The following is a 15,190-nucleotide window of genomic DNA, read 5'->3' as shown; positions in this document are numbered from 1 at the left end:
TGACACCTGTTTGAAAAGACTGTCAGAAACAATGTTTCCCCCCCTCACAGTGTCAGCGCTGTATGCTGCAACAGATCCAAAGCCCCGCCCAGCAGCAGTAAGGGCTCATCAAGCACCAGCATGTCCCAGGAGCCCGGGGGGGGGGGGGGGGGGGGGCTGAAGGGAATAGAAACATAAAACAAGATGATATAAAGAAGGGCGGATTATCATGTCTGTTACTATTATATTAGAATGACATGAAATATTATAGTTAGAAAACTAAAAGTGACGCCATTCACACACGTTATCGGCTCCACGGCCTCTGATAGCCGTTACATCACTGCCACCATGCGGAGAAACGTCTCACTGCACGGACAAACCACTGGGACATCTGATCACGTGGCTCCTCCTCACCTGGCGCACGTCTTTCATAGAGGACATCCAGGAGTGGGAACAGGGGCTCAGTGTTGTATGTCCCAGTTAGGAGTTCATGCATTTTTTGTTTTGTTTCATTTGTAGGAAATTACAGTCTGATAGTATGTGAACATGTGCAAAGTTGAGGGTAAATACACAGAGGTTTGGTGGTGACTGAGTGAGAAAATACCACCAGCGTCTAGACCCCATCAGGGGTATCCTGTTCTACTCAAGGCTTCACCACTTTACTAAATCTTACAGTCTGTCTCGAGAAGGCAGTCCTAACTAATCCAGAGGCCCGAGGCAGGCAGCGGGTCAAAACTCAGGTAGAGCACATCAGGCAGAAAACCAGAAACAGGACCAGGTACAGGGGGTACATTCTTTTGATCATGTGGGGTTCAAGGTCAGACTTTGTGTGTTCAGACAATAACATGAGGATGGGATCGGCTGCTGTTTCCAGACCAGAGGGTTCAGCCACAATAACACCTCACAACACTGAATAAGACACCTGTGTAGCTCCAGCAAACATGGAACTATATTTGTCATCTCGGCGTTTATTTAGGCTTTCATTTAAAAAGAAAGAACCTCGAAACTTCCTGTTAGAGCAGTGGTTCCCAACCTGGAGGTTCTCAAACAGGTTTTATTTTACTTTGTCTGATTTTTTACTGTAATTCCTCTTCAGTCTTCTAAAAAAAAATCTTCAAAATAAATCTCAGACTCAGACAGAAAATGTTTATAAAATAATACCCAGACAAAAATAACTGAACCATCACGGTGCAGTTATAAAGGTGAGTAATAACTACTAATCTTACAGTCAGCAGTGAGTGTGAGCAGAGGAACAGTGACTTTGCACAATCAGAGGAACTAAAAGGTCCATTTATTATAGTTTATAAAGCCGTAGAATCACCTGCTGAGACAGCCTGCCTTGTGTTTACCTCCAACCATCACTTTTACTTTAGGAATAACAAACTCGATCTGGAAACTTATTCTAACTTATTCTAACTTATTATAGGACTCAGTTGTTGTTGAAGGATCAGAAAAGTGGCACAAGCGGAGGCCCGAACAATGAGACTGAACAAACCGTGAACTCCCGGGTCACTACGACAGTCTTCGTCATTTTTCACGGTGAGCTCGAGGCTATTATTAGAAAGTTACGTCACGGCACAGTGGAGCGCGCGCCCCTCTCTCGGTGCAGCAGAACATCATAATCACCGCCGAGCTGCTGGTCCCTCCTTCTCACACGTGCACCGGAACCACGCAGAACCACGTGACCCGGGAGCTGTGGACTGAACGAGCATCTCACACCGCGTCATGGCTGCGGAGGATGCGGCCGCGCGGTCCCGAACCGGAGCCCCGCTGTCCCGCGGGACTCCGCTCTCTCCCTCCCGCCTGCTGCTGCTCTCCCTGTCCGCCTGCTCTCTGCTCCCCGCCCCGGCGCTCGGCTTGCTCGGCTTTCGGCCGGAGGAGACCGGGGCGGAGCTGTCCGTGGCGGACGGGGTGCTGAAAGCCACCGAGGGGACTCGCTTCATGCTGCGGGTTTATTACTCCACCTCCCCGCAGAGGCTCAACCGCACCGCGGGGACTCGCGCCAACAACGCCGCGCCCTGGATCGCCTTCATCGAGGAGCCAACTCCCGGGCGAGAGGGACAAGTTCACCCGAAGCGGAACATGTGCATGGACAAGAACGCCAGGACGTCCGACATCGAGGTTTTGGGTTCTTTCAAGTCTGCCTCCAGTCAGAACTCGGTGCTGGTGGAGCTGCTGGCCAAGGACCTGCGGAGGGGGGAGAAGATGAAATACTACTCCATGTGCGCCTTTGACGGATCCAAATGGGAACACTACCGGACGAGGGATTTCTGGGTGGCCGTGGTGGAGCGCTCGGCTGTCCCGGAGCTCTGGCTGCAGGTGTTGGTGTCCGTCCTGCTGCTCGGGCTGTCAGCTCTGTTCAGCGGGCTGAACCTGAGCCTGTTGGCGCTGGATCCGGTGGAGCTGCAGGTCCTCCAGAACAGCGGCACCGACAAGGAGCAGAACTACGCGCGGAAAATCGAGTCGGTGCGTCGGCACGGTAACTACGTCCTCTGCACTTTACTGTTGGGGACCGCGATCATCAACGCCTCGCTCGCCGTTTGGATGTGCCAGATCCTGGGCATGACCTGGCTCTCCACGGTCATCTGCGCCTTCGGCATTTTCTTCATCGGGGAGATCCTTCCACACTCGGTGGCGTCCCGTCACGGTCTGGCCATCGCCTCCAAAACCATCTGGGTGACGCGGCTGCTGATGGTGCTCTCCTTCCCCATCTCCTACCCCATCAGCAAACTGCTAGACCTCATCCTCAACCAGGAGATCTCCAACTTTTACACCAGAGAGAAACTCCTGGAGATGCTGCGCGTCACCGACCCGTACCACGACCTGGTCAAAGAGGAGCTCAACATCATCCAGGGAGCGCTGGAGCTGCGCACCAAAACCGTGGAGGACGTCCTGACGCCGCTGACCGACTGCTTCATGCTGGCCTCGGACGTCGTGCTGGACTTCAACACCATGTCTGATATCATGCAGAGCGGATACACGAGGATACCGGTGTTCGAGAACGAGCGGTCCAACATCGTGGACATCCTGTTCGTCAAGGACCTGGCGTTCGTGGACCCGGACGACTGCACCCCGCTGAAGACCATCACCCAGTTCTACAAACACCCGCTGCACTGCGTCTTCAACGACACCAAACTGGACGCCATGCTGGAGGAGTTCAAGAAAGGTGAGGAGTGTGTGTGTGTGTGTGTGTTGGGGGGGGGGGGGGGGGGGGCTTTATATTCATCCTCATCAAGGCTCCTCAGAGCAGCAACACTCGTCACAGCTGTAGCACCAGAGTCAGTGTTGGCATGCAGGAGAAGGGGAGATGATCCCACATGGAGTCCTGGCATCTGATGGGTGTTTAGTCACCATGGTAACCTGTGAGTGTGGGGGGCACAACAGGTGAGGGTTACGCCTTTTATATCTGTTGCTTATCATCAACCTGACACTCACCCCCCTCAGGAAGAAGACACCAGTGGAAATAAAATCAGAGTTTATTCTTTAGAGTCTTGAAAGGTTGACACATCCGGAGAGGTGAGACAGCACTTTGGTGGGTCCAGGTGTCTCCTCATCAGGACCACAAAGCGAAGGTGGCCCGCTTGATTGAAGTTCCCCTATAAGAAGAACACGGCGTCGAGGCGTTTAGGTGGTCAGGAGGAAGATACTCGACCTTTAAGGGGAAAGTCAGGAGTTGAAGAGAATGACTTCTATTTAGATACACACATTCAAATAAATGCAACTTTATTTAATCAGGCTGTCTCAGGGGACACCTGAGAACAAGTCCTTGGTTTTATGTATGTGTGCTCAGTTTGTTTAGTTTATTGGCTGCATGACGAGGTTTTATTTGTGCATTAGTATTAGTTAACGGTCGAGTATTGTGAATGTGTTGTCTGTGTAAATAAGAGCTGGAGAGGAGCGTGCGGTGTGCAGAGCCCCTCCCCGCAAGAGTTAAAGTCCCGTTTGCAGTGCTGCTGCGGCAGAACGGCCTTTTCTCCTGCATGGAGTCAGCTGGTATTCCTGCTTTATTGTAGAGTTTAAAATGGGTGGGGTGCTCATCGGCCAATCACAGGCCTTGCTTTTCTTTGCTGCCTTGCTGCATGTTCAGGGACCCTGCACAGTCAGCATTTTCTCTGTGTGTGTGTGTGTGTGTGTGTTTTCTGCTGGGTTTGTGGGGAGGACAGGTAGAGACGGATGTAAACAGAGAAGGACACCTTGACCGAGGCAGCTTCTGTTTACAGTGGCAGCTCGTATATTTACATTTTTGGTTATTTTATAAGCACTGAGTGAAAATCTGGTGTCGCCTGCATGATGTTCAAGATGAGCCTCGTTCTTTAGCCTGGAAACTCATTGAAATGCCTTTGGAAATATTATTATTATTATTATTATTATTATGTAGTGTAACCTCCATATGTGGAAGCCAGATGCCTCCAGAGTTGTAGGATGAAGACAAACATGATTCTTGTGTCTCTGTGCCACAGAGGGACCTGGATGAGATAATCAAACCAGACCAGAGGATTACAAACAAGCCCCCACCCCCACCCCCACCCCCCCCCTCGTCTGTTTCCCTGCGTTGTTCTCTTTCTCTCTGTAACAACACTTTCAGGCACTGCAGCAGAAAAAAAATTTGTTTCAATGCAGCAGTGGATGCTGCCACAGAGAGCTCTGGGGGGAAAACACAAAGCGGTCCCAACAGTTGTGGAGTGTCTGTCAAACTGGACGTCCTAGTTTGTACGTCTTCTTCTTCTTCCTCACTGCTGTGGGTCGACACGCATCCCGCGAAGTTGTTCAGCTCTCGTCTCATCTGTCATCTCTCACGCGTTTATACTGAACGTGTCAGCTGGTTAGCTCGCTGGCTGTAATTCTCTGTCTTATCAGCGCATTTTGATTTGTCTTGACTTTAAGATGCCACCAAAGGGGAAAGGCAGACGTGGGACAAAGTTTTAAAGTGCCAAGTCACAAGTGACTCTCAAGTCCTGGCTGTCAAGTTACGCCATGTCCACCGAGTCCAAAGTCAGGTCCAAGTCCTAAACTTTGTGTTTCGAGTCCCTTCCACCAAATGTAATGCTGTTTTTTAAGTCACGAAGTCCAATGAGGCAAATAAAATCAGATTCAATTCAAGTAATACTAAAATAAAATGGAATAAAACACCCAACAATAATGCAAAGTAATAAACAACTGAAACTGATTCTGCAGCCTCGGATCTTCAGGCAGGGAGTTCCAGACCTGAGGGGCCCTGACTGCAGAGTCTTGAACCAGGACTAGAGCCCTGCCTGAGGATCTGAGGTGCTGGCTCATAGGGAGGGGGGGGGGCTGCAATCCAGCAATATAACTGGGAGCTAAGCCATGAAGTGCTTTAAAGGTAATCAGTAAAATGGGATTTGTCTTCAAGTATTTGTTGAAAGCTGAGCTGCTGCGTTTTCTTCCATCTGAAGGCGTGAGATCGTTTTTCTTTTGGCTTTAAACCCTGAAAACAACGAATTACAATAATCGAACCGAGATTATACAAAAGCTTGAACAACCTTCACGAGATCAGAGAGAGAAGAGACCGGATTTTTTTACTTTTACATTATATTTCAATGTGAAGCAGGTCTTAACTACACATTGAAATCAAGCCGTTAAGTGATGTTGAAACAATGCGCCTCCTATAACCTACATATCTAAAAAGGCAAATCACCAAGTCCATGCATGCAGCGAGAGTTCATTAGCTGCAGTAGAAGACGATACAAGAAGAGTTTGAAGGAAGAAACGGTATCTGGAGAATAAATCATATCTTTGCCTGCCAAGAGTCAGTAAATCACTGCTTTTAAAGACACTGCAGAGGTGTAGCAGAGAGTCCGCCGGTCTGGTGAGACCACAGAGGGTTTCTTTGGCCTGAATGCTAAGCAGTATGTCTGGCACAAACGAAGCCGGCCAAGTAACACCTTCCCCCCGCTGTTAACAACGGCAGCAGTAGCATGCTGGTATACGGAGAACCTCCTCCGTGCCAGGGAAATCTTGTTCGGACAGATGGGAAGCTGAACGGTGAACATTACACACAAATCCTGGACGAGAGCCTGGATCCCTCTGCCAGAGAGCTCAAACTAGAGGGGGAGTTTGTCTTTCAGCGATGTTGCCAAAAACACACCACGAGAGCAGCGTTAGTAAAAAACAATCAAAGATAAGAGCGCTAACTTTAATCTGCGGTTTCCATCTCAGAGCGCGTCAGTAGGTACCAGATGTGATAGATATTGACAAAAGAAGACAGCCGCCTGATATGTTCTCATTTATTAATGAGAAGCTGTTGTAAATAAGACGGGACTTTATTTAACCAGTTCTTCTATTGATTTATATGATATATATCTACAACCCCACAGCTCTTTATTTCCTCCGTCTGAATCCTCTCCCCTCTCCGTCCTCGTCACTGTTCGGCCTCCCGGGAGGCTGAGTATAAAATATTCAGTGTGCTGTGTTTGTCTCCCTGCCATCTGCTCTCTGTATCCATCTTACTTTTTACATGTTTCGGCCAATCAGCTCTTATCCTGACACCTTCCTTATCCTAAAGTGTAATTTACAGTACGTGCTGTCGTCTAAAGCGATCTAAAGTATGTTCAAAGAGCTTGCTGTTAAGCTACATGTGGGATGTAAATGAGTTCAGCGTACTAGTCCTCTGAAGTCCACGCAGGTGTGAAGGAGGTGGTTCCTGCCACAGTATGAATGTACAGGAACAAAGGATGTATTCATTACATGGAGTACTGTATAGACTCCATCTCTCCTCCGGCTGGAAACACGGTGAAGTGAATGAGAGATGAAATACTGAGATTTAAGCCGGGTGGTCGAGCCATGGCTCAGGAATTAGCTTAAATACGTACTAAAGGCTCCTAAAACCTGCAGGGTCTCATTTTCCACCTCGAAAAGTCTTAACTAAACTTCACATGTCATTGGAAGCAATAGTCCCCTGTGTTTTGGTAGAACCTGTGAAGGTTGATGCTTTTTGTCAGCTTATTTCTGGGTACGCGCGTTAATGAAAGCTAATGTTTTTAAGCCAACGTTCTTGTGACTTCCATCAAAAGTGTATTTTTCTTGTGAACCTTAAACCTTAACCTTAAAAACCGAAATCGAAAAAGACATGTCAAATGTACATTCAGTGCATCGTATTACATTATTTCCATCAAGCTGAGAAATCCAAGTTTCCCCTCGGTGCCACTTTGGCTTGTGAAAGGACCGTGTCGCCTATTGAGTTACATTAAAAGGTCAATTTACCCAAATCACAGAAGAGACAACAGCAGAAACAGTGGATCCTGGATACAGTTGTCGCTGAGAGCTATTTTCTACAGCACTGAAATTAAACAAAAATATAGTGAAAACAGTCCACAGCGGGTGGATTATCCGGATTACGCAGAAGAAGTTTGAGCTCATCACCTTTGTCACGTGTCATCCATTCTCTCTCTTTCCCATCTTACTGTATATCTGCTTTCTTTGCCCCATACATCCACCATAAATGTGCTTTTTCGATCCCAATATTCTCCTGAGATTTAACAGCTTTCTCTCACACACGTACTTCATTGGCCATGTGTTAAAATAAACTTTATTTTAAATTCTGGTCAAGATCGCAATAGAAAATACGTCAAGCTGAATAATCTGGACGTGTCCGACAAGATGGCGCGCGGGTTGTTCGCGTGTTTTTTCTCTGATGTGATGTTGCAGTTTGTTTGAATATGTACAGAAACAGAAAGCAGAGATGTGGCTCTCAAAACCTGCAGAATACAGAGAGAGAGAGACAACATATTAGCTCTCCTCTCCCTCTTCCAGCCTCTTCTGTATGTAAGGCTGACCTATTTAGCTGAATGCAGCTCTGCCCGAATTGTGTGCATTTGTGTGAGTGTGAGTGTGTGTGTGTGTGTGTGTGTGTGTGTGTGTGTGTGTGTGTGTGTGTGTGAGAGAGAGAGGTAGTGTTTGGCAGGCAGAGAGTGTAGAAACAGAAAGAGAATCTCAGTGAGGAAGTTGATTTGGAGCCAGACTGTTGAGGAGGAGCTACAAACAACCATTCACTCTGTTTTCTGTCAGTGTGTGTGTGTGTGTGTGTGTGTGTGTGTACACTTTTCTGACAGTAAAGTTGTGAATTATGCAACGACACCACTGCTGTCTGCAGTGCAGTGTCTCGTTAGCCAGTAAATCACACACAAACAACCCTTTCCGCTTCCTTTACCCACCTTGAATTAAGTTAATTGAGTCCTAAATCCCACTTCAGACGCTGACTGAAGACCATTTTGTTTTATTTGTCATTCATCTACCTCCACAAACACACACTCGTCATCCTGGAGGTAAACACAGCAGAAGCACTGCAGGCTCTGGAAACGTCACCTGAGCGTGTCCATGCGATGGTGTGTGTTTTGTATTGAGGCGTCCTCCCTGCGGCTACACCCACTCCGTCCAGCTCCTGCTGCTGCTCCACTTACCCAACATCGGACTGCAGAGCTGCGCTCCCACTCGGTGTGAGTCATTCGTTCATGTGAGGAGGAAACAGCTTCACTCCGATCTAATCCAAACTCTAAATAGAAAACCTCATGGTCTGATCTGACAGTATGCAACCATTGCAACTGTGTTCAGGTTCCCACATCTCAGGAATCTCCGCGTCACGAAATGAAAGCATTCATCGTTCAGTTTTAGTTCATGTGATCAAGTATTTACGATTACACACATGCACGATACCTCCCTCCTGTTCCTACACACTGGACCGAACATGGAATGGACATAAACTGTGAAATGACAGTGTGTATGTCTTTAAATTGAAATTGAAATCTCCTGGTGTGATGAAGACGAGGTCCAGTCCCTGTGAACAGCTGCATAATTATAATACATGGACGTATATCTGTGCATATTCTTGGAAGTGGGGTTTGTGGCTGCAAGGCTGCCTCATGTCTGCTCATGTTATGTGGACATATAACCTTGTTTGAATGCTCCTTAACGTTTTTAAAATTGTATTTATTTATTTAAACTTTACTCTTCAGGTTTTTATGTAACTTTTTCTTAAATGTCTTGTTGTTGTTGATGTCTACTTACACTTTGTTCACCCGCTGTCGCGTGTACCCGCTGCTAAACGTGTTGAAACAAGTGATTCTGACTGGAGGCTCCTGGTTAATGCTCCCCTCCAGGGAAGTCCCACCTCGCCATCGTGCAGCGGGTGAACAACGAGGGCGAGGGTGACCCTTTCTACGAGGTGATGGGCATCGTCACCCTGGAGGACGTCATCGAGGAGATCATCAAGTCAGAGATCCTGGATGAGACAGACCTCTACAGTATGCATGCAAACACACACACAACAGGACAAAATAGCTGGGATCACTATAACAGATGTGTGATTTGAACATCCTCATTTTGTGTGTGTTGGTGTGTGTGTGTCCTGTCAGCTGACAATCGTACAAAGCGTCGCGTTTCTCACCACGAGCGGAAGCAGCAGGACTTCTCCATCTTCAAACTGTCCGAGAACGAGATGAAGGTGAAGATTTCTCCTCAGCTCCTCCTGGCAACGCACCGCTTCCTCTCCACAGGTGAGCTTCCTGTCCATCTACGCTTTATGGGACAAGGGGAGGAGAGACGAGGAAGATCGTCCAAACTGCGGATATTTTATTCTATTCTTACAGAAGTTTGGTCTTTGGTTTAGAGTTAAGGTTTAGGATTTCGTTTGAGGGCCTACATGACTGAAGCAACCTCACAGCCTACAGGTGCTTCAGTTTGCATCCTACCAGACCTTTCTGTTAGTTTATGACCTTCATCACAGCTTTAAAATAAACATTTCCACCTTAACTTTGGCTTTTATTCCGTTTGCCTCTTAACAAAACCCACAAATCTCAGGGTCGAGGTGAATAAAGTCAATGCGTGATGAAGGTCCGCACATGAAAGAGTAAAAAGAGAACGTGAAAACCCTAATGAAGTTAAAACCCTCCGTAACAGTGACGCTCTCCCCCCTCCATCAGAGGTGGAGCCCTTCAAACCAGCTCACATCTCAGAGAAGATCTTGTTGAGGCTCATCAAACACCCCAGTGTGGTTCAGGAGCTCAAGTTTGATGAGAAGAACAAGCGAGCAGCGCAGCACTTCCTGTTCCAGCGCAACAAACCGGTGGACTACTTCATCCTGGTGCTGCAGGTACCTGCCTGTATGTTTTAGGCATTTGTGGTTCAGTCCCTACAGAACATTTTGAGATCTCTCGATATACAGCGGCTGTTGTGGGTATTAAACCTGCGTGAAACAAGGATGAGGTGCAAGTTAAAAAACGTGTTTATCTCCGCTCACGTGGCGTCTCTCGGTGTTTCTTCAGGGTCGAGTCGAGGTGGAGTTCGGTAAAGAGGCGCTGAAGTTTGAGAACGGAGCTTTTTCTTACTTCGGGGTTCCTGCCATCATGCCAACAGGTACAAATACACACACAAACACCTTATACTTGGATTGTTATGTTGTCCTTTCAATGACAAACCTCCCCCTGACCCCCAAACCAAACGTGCTGCCTCTTCACCTCTTGCCTAAACTCCTGCCTTAACCTGAACTCCTAAATGTAATCCAGAGTTTAATCGTAATTTAGCCCTTCCACATCCTCACCTAACCCAAAGGCCAAATTCCACCATTTATAGAGTACATTTTAAGTGAATTACACACAAATACCCAAAGGAGGAGATATACTTCATATTCAAAGCAGTTTAACACAAAGAATCTGAAAGAATCGACAGTATTTCAAGATAAAGTACTGCGTGTGAATGAATATGTGTGCGCTGCTGGCACCAACACAGCGTGTGTTTGTTTGTGGATGTGCACTTTAAGAGTGGAAACCAGATCAGGAGAAATCAGACTTCAAATCTTCAGATCTTCAAATATGTGAACGCTTGCAAGTCAGTTAACTGCCAAACCCTCGAATGCAGCATTCATCGAGTAAAGTGACCGAGATGAATGAACGTTTTCAGTTAACCTTCGCATGTTAAGCAGGGGTGTAATGAGGTAGCGCCCCCGAGCTCGCTCGTGACTTGACGATGACTGATTGACCAGTTCTCGTCTGTCCTCGAGAACGCGTTGGATGAAATAGTGTCTGCGTCCTCTGCAGTCCACAGATCCCCCTCTCGCAGCAGTGGTTTGGACCGCTCTGAGTCCATGCTGTACGGGGGGAGCATGGGCCAGCTGAACGGAGGGGGGAACGTCTACCTGCCAGACTACTCCGTCAGGCAGCTCACACATCTACAGATCATCAAGGTAGCACCTGAATCTCACATGACCTCGGTCTGGACCTTTTCACCTTTGCTTTGGTCTTGAAGACAGTAGTTCAGCTCCAGGCTGGGCTTCATTCCTTTAATGTGTTTGGTGTTTCAAGTTTTAATTGAGGATCATTAATTTCCCTATAAAATCTAATGGGTCAGTATGTAAAAAAAGAGGAGAAGTCCTGCCAGCTGTGTCGCCTGGAGGCTACAGTGTTTATTACACTGCACAATGTGAAAGTTTTGGATTGAATATATATATAATTTCTCAGCCTCATCTGCTGTGACATTAAGAGTGTTAAATCTGAAATCTTACAGTATAAAATAACTGTATAATAACTAATAATAGCTTGTGGAGGCCATTTTGTTCAGGAGCAACAAACAGTGACAATGTGTGTTCTGTTAATCACATTTACTCCAAATAGGCTTCATGTAAGCGTACTTAAGTAGGCTTTAACAGCTGCACATTTTCTTATTTATTAGCAAAATAACTTCTTGATAAGTTTGATTTAAAAGTACCCATAATGCCCTCTGTGTCAGATCACCCGGAGCCACTACCAGAACGCTTTAACAGCTACCCGCATGGACAGCTCTCCTCAGACGCCTGATGCCGACACCCGTCCGACGGAAGGCAACACCCTGATCCCGGAGGCCCCGACAACTGAGCACGGGGCATACCTAATGCCCCCGCAGCACACCACCACCACCACCACTACCACCACCACCCTCATGCCCCCGCCCAGAGAGCTGGGCCGGCCCAGCTCGGCCCGAACCCGAGGACAGCAGTCCGGCGTCCCGCACAGCACCTCCCTGCTGAACGAGAAGAACCGCATCGTCCGTAAGTATCCTGGACCAGAGACGGGGTGACGGTGAGGAGTCCAGACAAGGAGGGTGAAGTGACAATCCTGCCGCAGGTTTACAGTTCACACTGATGCCAATCGAAGATGATTCGAGCCTTCGTAATGTTTGTAATGCTAATTACAAAACCAACCTAATAGTCTAATTAAACCAGTATATATATATATATATACTGGTCGTGGTGTAAGTAAGAACATTGTGTGAGTGTGTGTGTCAACGCATTTTACAAAAGACGTTACAATCTGTCATATCAAATTTTTACTGCAAATTAAAATGTGTTTATATATTTATATGTTTATATGTTTGTATGTACGTGTGTGCTGCAGGTAGTAAGTCTGATGGCCAGAAGAGTCCCAGTGATTCAGTGTTTCTCAGGATGGATGAGATCCCGTACATCAGAGAGGACAGATCTGAGACTGAAACACACACTGGTACGACGTCCAACTCCATTCACGTAAACAGCTGCTCTCACAAAAGAAACCTGATTGGTCCACGCGTGATAACGTTAATACGTGATAACGACGAGGAACTGGGTCGTCACCATATGTGATGTGAACAAATAGGAGTAACACTTCCTGAATTAAACAGTTTCATTTTCACATCCAAATATTTCCTCATGCAGGAAGTTCCTGAGTAAGTTTCACCTTGTACACAAACTCAGCTGACTTTAATCTCTCCTCCAAAAGCTGTTCACCGTTGACAGGGTCATGACTATGTCTCTCTCTCTCTCTCTCTCTCTCTCAGAAATGGCCTCTGTTCCCATAGAAACGGACACGTCTCCTTTCATCAGCAGCCTGTCGCTGAGCGGCTCAGAGGACACACTCGGCAAGAAACTCCTCCTCAAACTAAGTTAGTCTCACACACACACAGACACACACACACGCGTTTGTATGTCTGTACTTGTGGGGACGCTCATTGACAAAATGCATTCCCTAGCCCCCAACCTTAACCATCACAACTGAATGCCTAACCCCAACCCCAACCCGCACCCTAACCTAATCCTGATTCTAACCTGAACCTTAAAACCAAGTCTTAACCTTCGAACAGTCCTTTGACGTAATGAGGACTGGCCAAAATGTCCTCTCAGTGCAGAAATGTCCCCACTACGATGGTTTAAAACTGATATTGGTCCTCACAAAGACAGCAATAGAAAACTCCACACCCACACACACGGGCACACAAACCATTTATTCACCAACCTTTTCTAAGCCTTTGTCTCTCTTTCCCTCCTGGGCGTTCATTCACATGCAAACACAACCACCATAGAGAACACACACACACACACACACACACACACACACACACACTCACACACTCACACACTCACAATCACAGCTTCCTCTCCAGAATCTGCCTCCCACTTAAACTTAAATGATTGTTTCTAATTTGCCCACTTGGCACTCCTATGTTGTTTCTTAAAGGACCTGTGGACGACTGTGTTCATCATTGTTGACCAATTTGTAAAGCACAGATTATAAACCAAGAAACTACACATAGAGATAAAACTGGACCCAAACAACAATCATTTGTTAAGGTTTTTGAATGGACATTTCTGTTCATTTCAGTCTCCTATGAAAGCCATCTTATGTCGAGTTAAATCCACACAAAATTAGCCTGATAATGGCCACGCCTGACAGATGTGGCACATCAGGAATTTATTCGTGTATTTTAAGACAACAAGACAACTGACGCAGCATCCTCACGTCTTCCTGGCAAAAAATCAGAATCAGAATCAGAATCAGAAACTGTTTATTGCCAAGTAACATGTACATTACAAGGATTTTTCCGTGGTCTGAAGGTGCTATTGTTTTGACAACAAATAAGTAGAATATAAAAGGTAAAATAAGAATAAAAATAAGATAAGAAATAAGATAAGTTAAGAAGACAAAAGACAAAAGTGTCAGATTTATTTTTCTCTCAGTTCGATAACTTCTATGATGTGTTCCTTCATGTCTTTGGAGCATTACACCAAATTAATCTCACCTGCACATTTCTGCGTCAGTCGGCCCCTGGCACCTTACGGATCACTCTGCATCTCACGCAAGTCATGAAAGACCGCAAGCTATGATTGGTCGGGGTCCGTCTAAAATCGCCTAATCTGACTCAAATTTCAAAAATATTGTGCTGTCTGATCTTGATCATTCAAATTTCACCTGTGAGTCAAAGCAGCGAACACAAACTATTTTCTTTTCTTCATCTACTTTGATTCAGGCGAGGAAAATGTAAATAGAACGGGTGGCGAATAATAATCACATTTAAGTGGCTGTAAATGGTGGTCTGAGCTGCAGCCCTGCATGTGGATGTGGATGTGAACGCTCCTCCCTTGTCTCCTCAGGCCACAAGAAGAGGAAAAAATCCCGCGAAGGAGAGAAAACGCCAGAGGACATTTCAGAACAGGCGCTGGTGAAAACCTAGCAGAGTGTGTGTGTGTGTGTGTGTGTGTGTGTGCTACACTCCATCATCTGATGGTTCTTTAAGTTGTTTGTAAAGACGATGTGCTATCAGAGTTTTATCTGAAAACAACACGCTCCACACACCCCCACTGAAGGAGATTATGAAGTGGTCCCATCACCAGAAATGTACTGAACTTGTGGATGGATGACGCCATTTTATCAAAGTACGGGGGGGGTGGGGGGGGGTGCAGCTTTGGCAATATGCATTAAACCGTAGCTTCTCATCTTCACAGGTTTTTCATGCTGATGCTCGTATATAAACGAATGACTGTGAATGTAAAATGTTTGTAGTAAAAATAGTTTTTATACACTATATACCCTCCTCATGAGATCACTTCTCCAGTGGAGCTCGAGGGAATAACGGTACACAGGAAACGGATGGAAGACACCAAAGATGTTGCTGTTTTGTACATAATGCTCCAAATTGCACAGAGGGAATCTCAAACTGGTTGCTTTGTGTTCGGGCTTTTAATTTGAAAGGTTGGTTAATTAAGGCTTGTTTCCTGCTAATTAGAGCTGTAGTCTAACATGTTGGCGTAGAAACATATTCTTGAACCTTTTATTTATCTACGAACAAGCATTTCACACCCAGATGGTGTGTGGATGTTTTAAAAATGCAGATCGGCACAAACGTCTCATCAAAGTACATAATATGTCCAAAAGTATGTGGACACCCATTTGAATATCGGACTTGTGTAAATAGG

General features: G+C 46.3%; 1 protein-coding gene across 1 annotated transcript; it reads left to right on the top strand.

Moving 5' to 3' along the window:
* Positions 1 to 1,704: 1,704 nt before the first annotated feature.
* On the top strand, positions 1,705 to 14,448 carry LOC139293403 (metal transporter CNNM1-like). Its single transcript, XM_070915394.1, has 10 exons — positions 1,705 to 3,145; positions 9,093 to 9,236; positions 9,348 to 9,488; positions 9,915 to 10,084; positions 10,257 to 10,347; positions 11,028 to 11,173; positions 11,716 to 12,013; positions 12,360 to 12,464; positions 12,778 to 12,882; positions 14,369 to 14,448. Exons 1-10 carry the CDS (start codon positions 1,705 to 1,707, stop codon positions 14,446 to 14,448), a joined length of 2,721 nt encoding a protein of 906 aa, XP_070771495.1.
* The last annotated feature ends 742 nt before the right edge of the window (positions 14,449 to 15,190 follow it).

This window comes from Enoplosus armatus, chromosome 2, assembly GCF_043641665.1.
Source record: "Enoplosus armatus isolate fEnoArm2 chromosome 2, fEnoArm2.hap1, whole genome shotgun sequence".
In the NCBI taxonomy this organism is placed as follows: Eukaryota; Metazoa; Chordata; class Actinopteri; order Centrarchiformes; family Enoplosidae; genus Enoplosus; species Enoplosus armatus.
This window is presented reverse-complemented; position numbering and strand designations above follow the sequence as displayed.